At 40.1% G+C, this 10,844-nt stretch overlaps 1 protein-coding gene across 2 annotated transcripts; it reads left to right on the top strand.

The window, feature by feature from the left end:
* On the top strand, positions 1-600 carry RB195_007188 (uncharacterized protein; the record flags this gene model as incomplete). Of its 2 annotated transcripts, none has more annotated exons than XM_064180687.1 (1): positions 1-600. In XM_064180687.1, the coding sequence occupies one exon, from the start codon at positions 1-3 to the stop codon at positions 598-600; it is 600 nt and encodes a 199-aa protein (XP_064037539.1). The 2 variants fall into 2 exon arrangements, with proteins under 2 accessions (XP_064037539.1, XP_064037540.1); XM_064180688.1 differs by having other exon boundaries at positions 61-600.
* Positions 601-10,844: the final 10,244 nt, after the last annotated feature.

The following is a 10,844-nucleotide window of genomic DNA, read 5'->3' as shown; positions in this document are numbered from 1 at the left end:
ATGACTACAAGAGGGGGCATACGCCTTTCAGTAAGCGATAAGGGTGGGGAATTCGTAGTCATGTCACAGGGTCTTGATCGGGAAATAACAAATCTTCACTTGCAAGATGAAACTATCTATCGCCGCGTAACAGAGAAAGAATTCCTTGTGCAGTGCAAACGCTTGAATCATGTATGGATGACTATGGGAAAATCTGCTGGCCTTGACGAACGATTTGTAAGCCGCCTAAAGCTTAACAAACCGACCTGCCCTATGTTCTACAGCCTCATCAAAACGCATAAGCTGAAACCCGATGAGGTCAACTCAACATCAGCGGCCACATTCAAAATCCGACCAATAGTAAGTTGTGAGGGAGGACCAACGGATCGCATTTCGTTGTTCCTTAATAAAATCGTGAGTCAAATTTTGCCTAAAATACCATCTCATTTGTCGAACACGCACCATTTCCTTGAGCGATTACGCAATGCGAGAGTTGAGGGCAACTACGTAATAGAGTCCTTTGATGTAACCTCACTCTACACGAATGTAAAAAACAGTGAGGCGCTGCAAGCTCTCTCTGAGATGATAGATTTATATGGTAACAATTTGGAAACATATTGACTAAGTAAATCTCACATAATAACGCTTATCAAGGAATGCCTGAATTGTAATATCTTCAGGTGGTCAGGAAATTATTTCGCGCAACTGAGAGGGCTAGCAATGGGTCAACGATTAGCACCACTACTGGCGATCTGCTTCATGAGCAGAATCGAAGAACCAGTGCTTTCGCGTAGACCAATAATGTATTGCAGATAGATTGACGACTGTTGCATCATAACATCAACACAGTCCGAAATGGACGAGTGTTTCCGAATACTCAACCAACAATCGCAATATATAAGACTCACACGAGAAACCCTAAAAGAAGGATGGCTTCCGTACCCCAACACATAAATAAGTACTTCAAACGGCATTATTAGAGCAAAGTGGTATCGCAAAGAAAGTTGCAAGAACATCATATTGCACGCCAAATCTGCACATCCGACTGCAGTAAAACGCGCAGTGATTCGTAATATGTTCAAAACCGCTAGTGAAGTATGCACTGGCAACCCAGAACGACACGAATCACGAAGACTAGCCTTGAAAATCGCATGTGCCAATGGCCATACAGTACGTCCGCATTACCGAAGAACCCGCACTGTAAATAGCAATGTTCCGCGCGAAAACAAAATTTCTTTTTGTGTTCCTTTTATCTCTGAGAGTGTCAGTGCCGCTGTTCAGCGCAGCATTATCCAAACACAATTACAAAATGACGTGATCTTGGTAAATATCGCAAATGCAAATATCAAAAGCCAGCTTGTTAGAAATAGACTATATGATAGATACTGCATCTGTGAAAGGTGTGTTATTTGTCCTTACGGAAAAAACAGGCGACTGCGCAAAAATGGGGGTAATATATGAGATTGAGTGCTTGATATGCAATGCAACTTACAATTGGGGAGACCGGTAGGAATCTTGGAGTGAGGACTAATGAACACATGGCCGGAAAACGACGAAAAAGTTTGATAACACCACTAGGAAGGCACAGACATACACAGACATGAGGCCCATACCGGAAACGATTACGATGTGAAATGCGTTATACTGGTTCACGAAACAGAAATATCGGCAAGGAAGAGGTTGGAGGCGTTTTTTATTCTTAAAAGAAACCCTTCAATGAATAATAGGAATGAATGCTTGTCGATAACGAATGAGTTCTTGCCACTTGTACCGTTCTGTGACCTATAACCGCCTGATATTCTGTGTGTAGATCAAATAATCTATATCGTCCCTGGTGATCTACACGCAGTAATACTCATTCGTTGGTACACTGAGTGACAAGTGCGTGCAATCAGCCACGCCACATCCGGTGGAGCAAAACGTAAGACCATTTTCAATGTAGATAGGTTTCCGTTTTCACTACCCTGAACGATTATGGAAACACTGACTCAGGGTGGTGTGGCACTTGACGGGATAAACGTAGCATTGTTCCAGTCGTCCTCTATTTAGGCCTCTGAAGACGGCGAAAAAGCCAAAACATCAGGCAAATAAAGGTTCCATCTAAAAACCTCGCAGGCACACTATAGCAAAACACTTGTACTAGTTTTTTTTTTCCTTTTAGCCAAGGCGTTCACAAATTTTGTTTTGTTTTTCTTTTTTTTTGACATTCAAGAAGGTTTTTCCAAGTTTTTTTTATGACATTCATAAAGAGTTTGCCAGAAACTACTAAATAATACAAATACGAAAAACTTAGAGAAATTTCTAGTGAGCTCTGTTCCTTCTTTTTTTCCTTTCAGCTAAAGTGGTTACAAATTTTGTTTTTTCTTTTTTTTCTCTGACATCCGAGAAGATTTTTCCAAGTTTTTTTTGGGATTCAAAAAGAGTTCGTCAGCAACTATCAGACAATAAAAATAGCAAAATCTCAGATAGAATTCTAGTGAGCTCTGTTCTTTCTTGCTTGTTTTTTTTTCTTTTATTTTTTTACCCATAAGTATTTCCAAATATATAAATAAATAAATACAATAAATAAATATAATTTTCTATCCAGTTGTTGCATACGAAAATAAACTGACCGTCGCGTCTGACTGTGCTGCTGATAACTACTATGTACATACTGAGTTGAAAAATAAATCGTAAGCGTGTGCTGTTTTCCAAAAATAAAAGTAGGTGCATAGAGATAAAATCATTGATAAAGGTATTGTTGCATACCACCTGACAAAGAATATTTTGATCTGCACGATAGTTCAGTTTGGACTTTCTATTTTCACTGATTTTTGCTCTTTATATCATTGAAATTGAGTGTTCTATAAAGAAAATAGAACATTTTCGACACCTTTGTTTTCTGCACTTGATCGAAACGATAAAGTCGCTGAAGATACTCGTAAGATTCAAAATGAGTATGAAGAACATTAAATAAAGCGTGAAAATTCTTAAAATGAGGGAAAAAAAGCTTGAAACGACATGAAAAAGAACGAAAGTAACGAGGAAAAACTAATATGAAAAACTTATTGAACGAGAGGAGAGGAGAGGAACAGCAAAAAAAAAACCGATTGTTTTTATTGTGAGTTTTTTGTTCAAAAAAAAAGTTGAAAAAAAAAACTTTTTCTCCTTTTTGTTATGAAATTACTCGAACGACGTGTACACTTTCAAGATGAAAAATCCTTTTTTTTCCTTTTCGCACTGCGAGAACCAAGAGTGTTCAGTAATTTTCTTTGAACACGTTCCGGATCGACCCGTTTTTTGCTTGACCTGAGCTCTATATTTTCTCCCGGGTTTCCCAACTACGTCGCTTTTGTGAAACACTGCCTTTGAATATTTCTCCTCCCACAGGAAAAAACTGTAGAAAAAATGCTTAATTTATCTAGGATATTTCGGAAGATCAGAAGTGTCCTCTAAGGAAATTATAGAAGCCTGAAGGGAGTTTATGGTGCATGTTCGGAAATAAAATGAAAGAAAAAAATATAACTGGATGAATGAATAAAAAAAAACTAATAAAATAAATGAAAACCGTTAGAAGCTGCTACGTGACATTAATAAACGTCTAGTTGCTAGGATAGGCTGTAGGTGGATGCCTTAGCTCTTTTGGAGCAGTGGAAGACAAAAGGAAGAAGTTTCTCGGAGGACATTGGTAGGAGGGATGCACGGGACGAGAACATCCGTCAACTTGACTACCATCAGCGCCTTTTTGTGGGAGTTCTTCTCCATGGAGCGCAAGTACAAATATGCAGACGATTCCGAAAGCAGTAAATCTTGTCAGAGCCGTGCAAGCAGTGCACTTCGGACTTTATTCGGCTGAGTGCAAACAACTTAATGAAGTCCATTTGAAGGGATCCGCCACATAAGGACAAAATTCCGAGAAATGCGGATATTCCAGAGCCCGTATCCAGCAAAATTTTCCCATTTGGACAAACGTGCTCCAGTAGGGAAATGTGCCTTGGTTATATCCAATCGAAATTTCCCGCGGATAAACTCATCACTCAAAATACGGAAATACGTTCCTCCTTGTTTTAGCACAAGAAATGGTTCTGCGAGAAAAGGCCAGGAGGTCCCGCGGCGAAGTGTCGTTGGAGTTTGTCAAGTTTGCGTCAGCAAAATAACCATTGTATAGCACGATTGGAGAATACCAGATAAAAATAGGACTAGTGGGCCGAAAAATCCCTTCTTGCTATTTGGATAGTTTTTCTGATTTCGGGCATCTCCTCAAACACTTCACTTTCAGGGCACCGGATTTTTGTCCCAACTCTTCCCATTTTTCCTCGTAAAAATGTCATTTTTTCTGTAACTGTGTATAGTTATAGTTGTTTTAGGATGTATTTTAGAATTACTGGGTGGCTCCGACTAGAACGACTCTAATCATACGAAATTACAGAAAAAAGTTACGCAATTGCGGAAATCTGATGCGTACAAGCTAAGATCTCAGACTTGTTCTGGAAGCAGAACAAACGAGAAAACTATTGGGAAAAAATATCCGGCTAAGACTATTTAATCCTATTTATACAGTGTTGCACATAAAATGGCGGGAAAGCACAAAAAAAGAACGTTGCCTTTACTAAAGATGCGTCGCGTTACAGCACTGTTTATGCGGATTTTCTCTAAGCAACTTCAAAAAAAAGCGAAAGATAATCAAAATATCAGAAGGGGGAAAATTTAAGTGGACCGATTTTCTGCGTTTTTTCTCTCTGTGGGAATGTTTAATTTTCGATGCATACGCGGTTCCATACCTATAGTTGACGAGTTAGTTAAAACGTCATGAAGCAGGGACAGTTGCGCAAGCGCCTGCGTCGAAGCGGCGCAGTGGAGCGTAGCGGTTGGGATCGTGTAAGGACCCTTGCCACCGCCATGCATCTCTGCAGTTCTGCATGGTCTCACCTGGATTCCGACCATCGACCATTGTCTCCATCGCACCGCTACGGGCCCACTCGACGCAACTCTCCGGGTTTCATGTCGTTTTGACCCGACTATACTACTATGTATGCAGACGCTGATTTTGCGGTTCCTACAGCGAGACCGGCTTCTTTTCAAGTGTATTATTATATGCAGGATTAGCTGCATGAAAAATTAGGCAGTCAGTGTTTTTCTACCCAGGAAAAGCCTATGGAAATTGTCGCTCTTCAGAAAAAACTGTGAAGAACGTATATTTCTATGTTGCGTATGCTTCCGGTAGCATTCGGACATAATAATTATTTGAATATCATATTTAATAATTATGTAAATTCGATAGGAATTAGAGAATATTACCCCGCCGTTATGATGTTTTTATTGTGTCCCATTCAATTTTTCTCTGGTTGCCATAACTCATAAAATGTACTTATATCTATAAATAGGTCTGCTGACATCATGGGAACGCGGCTAGTTAGGTAAACACAACGATTTGGGTTCTCTTGGCTCCTAATTGAAAAACTTAGGGGATGTTGACTTGTCCTGAATTCATTTTGTCCATTCAAGAGGATCTGTGGCAAATTTTCCGACTTTCCAGGCTTTGACGATGGGGATGACACCGAAATGTTAGCCGTAATAAAGGATTTTATCAAAATCTTGGCTCTGGCTTCACGTCGATAATCGATAAATCCATGAAAGTCGAACTTCAGTGTATCTATCTATGGATTTAAGATTGAAATCGATCAGAAGTTGATTATAGAGTGAAGGTTTCGGATGCAGTATTTTCTTTTGAAATGTCTGATGAAATTTAGCGGAGGAAGATGAGCGAAGAAATCGGTAAATATCCACAAGAAATTAGAACAGGCTTCCAGCCGTTGACGGGTGGTTGTCGATAACAGAGCATCTGTTGACAACAGAACGCTCCCGGTCCCTCTGGGCGATGTTATGATGTGAAACGACGTGACAAATTCCCGCATGGACAATCGCAATGACATCTACTATATGCATCGCTTCGTCAGTTTTGATGAACTTCCCCAACGGGTTTGCAATTCGCCAACAGTTACTGGTTTTTGAAAGAGTGAAAATCAGCTAGGGCTGTTAATTTGCTCTAGTCGGAATTGGTCAGCGCGCACATGAAATTCGGATCAGAACGACATGAAGCTCGATGCAATTGCGTAAAAGTCTCGTCGTCTACGAACGCTACGCTAGAGCTTAGCGGTTGGGATCGACGTGGGACCTTTGCTAGCACCACTCATAGCTGCAGTTCGCGATGGTCTCACCTCGATTCCTACCGCTTTCTCCAGTGCGCCACTTCGAGGGCAGTCATTTATGCTACTGCACTGAGCTTCGGGTTAGTTTTGACTCGACTATGTATATCTAAGCATCGACAGTGACATTTTACTTTTATACGGGTATTGGAGTTTTAGCTGTCCAGGGCTTTGCAGAATATAGCGCAGTCGGTTAGAGGCTCCGCTGTCCGTACTATCCATGGGAGGTTCGAGTCCGCTCTAGTACTCAATAAGCCTTTCATCCTTTCGGAGTAAATAGGTACTGTCTGTCTACTTGTCTGAGAGGATAAAAGAACTGACTTGACTCATCGGCTAGCCAAACGAACAATATGTCACGAGTTTTTTTTTTGTCAAATTTAAAAATAAACGCAGAGTTAAAAACCTATCTAAAGTCTTCAATGCTGTATATAAGAGACCCTATATCTCTACAAGATATTTTGCTTTGATTCTTTTTAACTTTATCAATTTTTGTATTTTTCATCTACATTTTTGATGCTGAAGGTGAGATTTTGAAAGCGCGGCTATTGGACTTACCATTTCAAACGGGGTAATTTTGACCACGAATTCTTCTTCAATAAGTTTTCTCTCGAACTATATCTACACTTCTTAATGTTATGCCAAGATTTTTTCCATGAAATTTTATAAATTCTGGATTTTCCATTTAACGTTTCATTCAGATGCGAAACTAGTACGCAAAAACCAATAGAATCTAAGCATTTTCGTGAAAGGTTCTTTGAAATTGTGGGTCAAGGTTTATCCGAAAGCAACATGGTGACAGCCACTGGATTTTTATATCACTGCTACATGATGTGTTGATTCAATGGTTCGGTATGCTTACGCAGATCATAAAAAAAGAGCACAGGGAAGCTAGAGAGGAACGAGGTAATTGGGTTGATTCATTTACAAACATTTCCAATAAACAACTAATTGTCTTAAATTGGATGTGATTCAGTTGGAAGAAATCTTTTATGTACAACGTACCAAAGAAAAAAAAAACTTGTTGAACTGTCGTCGAAAACGACTGTTACTTGTACCAGGAACGTTTGTTAGTTTGCTAATACATTTTGTTTCTGCGTGCATTTTGAAGTCGACGATGACGCTGATGATTTATTTTTCAACCTAGTAGTTATCGCCTAATATATGGTTAAGGAGAAAGCTCAATAACGTTCTCCTCTACCACAAACGCATATTTTTAGGGGCTACGGATACGAGTCTGGTTGCTACCTGCTCTAGGTATCCCTGTTTATACTAAATGCTGTAAGGAGTTTGAATATATACTCTGGGTACGTACAAGCAGTTATATGGTGGAGGGTGCCCAGATATTGCAAAAAGGTGTTGGTGTCCAGCACACTACCAAGATCCAACTCAAATAGGTCAGATACCCAGAGGGAGCGTGGATTAAAAGTTAAAGGATAAAGTTTCTTGCGTTAATCAATCTGTTTGGGATGCGTCCCCACGTTCACTTCAATTCAGAATCGTTTGAGATTTACGAACGTGTAACTGACCTATACAATGACTTGCGGGGGCTAGCCAATGTGTAAAGTCAGTGTTTTTTTTCGCTTCCCAGACAACTCTGGTACCTATTTATCGACCCCGGAGAAGTGAAAGGCTCTGTGAGCAGTAGGACGGATTCGAACCTCCGATCGATCGTGCAGGAAGCGGAACCTTTAACCACTACACTACACCCGAGCGTGGAATATTTGGTAACAACATTCCGTTTCGTTACGCTGAACTGCACATGTCACTGTGGCGATGTCGATAGGCAGTTCACGCCAAATCTAGCAGGATATAGAACAATGACGAACGGATGAATTCTGTACGAGCTCTTGCTCTTCTGGATCGAGAAGGTTGGGCATAGGTACATATGTTCGGGCACGACACTAGTCTCGGCAAAGATGCAGGGAACCACGACGGGCGATAATACCAGCCCCCTAAATAAGTGAAGTGAATTTAAACATGTTGGTCAGAAGTAATTGTATAACAGATGATTTTATAGAATTCAAGGGATCATTCAACAAATGCTATTACATTGAAGTTCTTGTTCTATAACTGCTAAGTTTCAATGTTTCCAGAGATTTTTTTTTTGTTTTTTTTTTCTCTCAGAGTTTATCCCCACACAGCACAGAGTCACCATCAATCCACCAAATTCAAAAAAGCAGAGTAAAATCAGTCTACTTCAGGGAGCAACTTCCACTCTCTGATTTTCAACTTTCACTGTCTGATTTACTCGAATTTCATGTGTCACAATTCTTGGCTTACAGTTTCCCTGAACGATAATAGCTGAAGGATAACAGACGTCCAAAATCCAAGATAAAAGAGAGCGAAAAATGGTAGGGAGATTAATCTGCTGTATTTTTATGAGGCCCTGTGTCATTAGATTTACTCTTTATGTCACCAAAAAGTGACGTATGCCCTTTTTCTGGAGTTTTACGACTCATCGTTGCTAACTAAGGCGCGGAAACATATTCACGTTAAAACTGCTTAAACTTTTGAATGTCTCGCTACATGAAACACACAAACTCAATGCAAAAGATGATCAGTGCTGGATCAACTAAAACGTAATTCATATTCTTGTAAGAAACTTGGAAAGCAGCAAGTGTTTATTCTGATCTAATAACGCAATTAGTACAGAATAAACAGTAGACGGGTGCAGGTAGGAGGAATAGAAAAATCTTTTATTTCCTTATGAAATCCTTATGAAATAACAATAAGAAACGGTGGATGAGGTGCTCCTTTTCGAAACATTGTATTTATTATGCATAAAATAAATAGTATTATTTATTACATATAGGTGGCCGTTGTGGCGCAGTTGGTAAAAGGTCCGCTGCGGCTGTAAGGTCGATGGTTCGAAACCGCTTTAGTGCCAATCGAACCCTTCATGCCTCCGGGGTGGATAAATCGGTAACAGTTTTGTCTGAGAGGAGAAAAACATTGACTTGACACATCGGTTGGTCAGCGTAAGTCATTGTGTAGGCCAGATACACGTTCGTAAACCTCAAACAACTCTGAATTGAAGTGATCGTGGTGGATTCATCCTTTATTGCCTCTGAGAAAAATCTTGCGACACATCACTGCTGAACTGGAAAACGTGTGGAGAGATTTTAAGATAAAAAGGGCAAAGTCACGGGCGTATCAGTCTAGTTGGAATGCGCCCCCACCTTCACTTCAATTCAGAATCGCTTGAGGTTTACGAACGTGTAACTGGCCTATACAAGGACTTGCGGTGGCTAGCCGATGTACCAAGTCAGTGTTTTTATCCTCCCAGACAAACCTGGTACCAATTTGGTTTGCACTGGGCGGTTACGAACCATCGACCGCGTGGCCACAACGGACCTCAAACCGACTTCGCCACACTTGCCTGCAACATATATGATTTTATTTTAAATAAATGACATTTTCAAGATACCATGTAGCTGGGAACTCAAATTGCTCAACATCACACTTGACGTCATATTACAAACTGAAAAGACCTTTAGACGCTCAAAGAACCTATTTACTATAGGATGCTTGGGATGCGCAACGTATTCGATTTCAACTCAGAATCGTTTGAGGTTTACTTACGCTTGTGCAGGCGTACAATAGTATGCAATGGCTAGCCAAGGTACCAGGTCAGTGCTTTTATCCTCCTTGACAAGTCTGCTACCAATTTATCGATCCTTCAAATAAGTGCACAACCATAGAATCAATCTGAAATAAAAGGAGAAGCGCACGAGGGCATGCATGTCAGCTACGAAAATGACAATATATTTTGCAAACCTTAGTACCCTACATTGCTGATAAAATAATTCAGCCAGAACTGAAATCATCATTTCATGGAGTCCGCTAGAGTTCGACAGTTAAATAGAAATTTGTGCGTAAAGTCTGAGATGCAAGAGAGTCGAAAGAATAAGTCAAGCAGGCAGAAAAGATGAGTTAGCAGATAGAAAACCATCATTGTATTGAGGAAATTCAAAAAATTCCAAAGATCGTATGGAATTCCTCAATTTATATGCAACATTTCGCGTTGCTTTCACTTCAACATCAAATGCAGAGTTGTTCCGGGTTAGGTTAACTGGGTGGCAAACTGAAACTGAACTATAAGGTCTTAAGGTCTTTGTGAACAAAGTGATTCAAATAGTGATTGTAGCCGACTGCAGTATTTTCCATTTTGCAGTATTACTGTGAATTTCATTTCAAGTAATGCTCGGAGAAACCCTATTCTAGGGATTTCCCCAGCATTTCCTTCAGATGTCCAAAGGGCAGGTGGAACTGCCATGATGCAATAAGGTTTCTCATGTCCAAACTATCGGTTAATTGTGAAGAACAAGACTTACGTTCCATTCTTTTCTTCGCTTTTTTAGTTTTTCTTTTCCTAAAAATAAGTCCTGCACAACTAAAATTTCAATCCAAACGTAAATCCCAAACAACTAAATCTAAACTTTCATTATAGTAACGGATCATCACCTCGGTACCATGCTCATTTCGTGCTGTGTAGGCTCGAACTAGAAAAAAGTAAAAAATTGTGTTGCAGCAGCGCTCAGAATGCTCATCGAAAATTTCTATGATTTCGGAAACCTCACCGTTTCGCGAGCAGTAGTAAAGTCCTGCAAGCGTGAAAGAATCCTCACACTGAATGCTGGTTGGATGAATGATGCCGGGAGAATACCGCTTCACACAAGC

The sequence above is a fragment of the Necator americanus genome, chromosome I (genome assembly GCF_031761385.1).
Source record: "Necator americanus strain Aroian chromosome I, whole genome shotgun sequence".
Lineage (NCBI taxonomy): Eukaryota > Metazoa > Nematoda > Chromadorea > Rhabditida > Ancylostomatidae > Necator > Necator americanus.
Note: the sequence above shows the minus strand (reverse complement) of the source record. Positions and strands in the feature narration are given on the sequence as shown.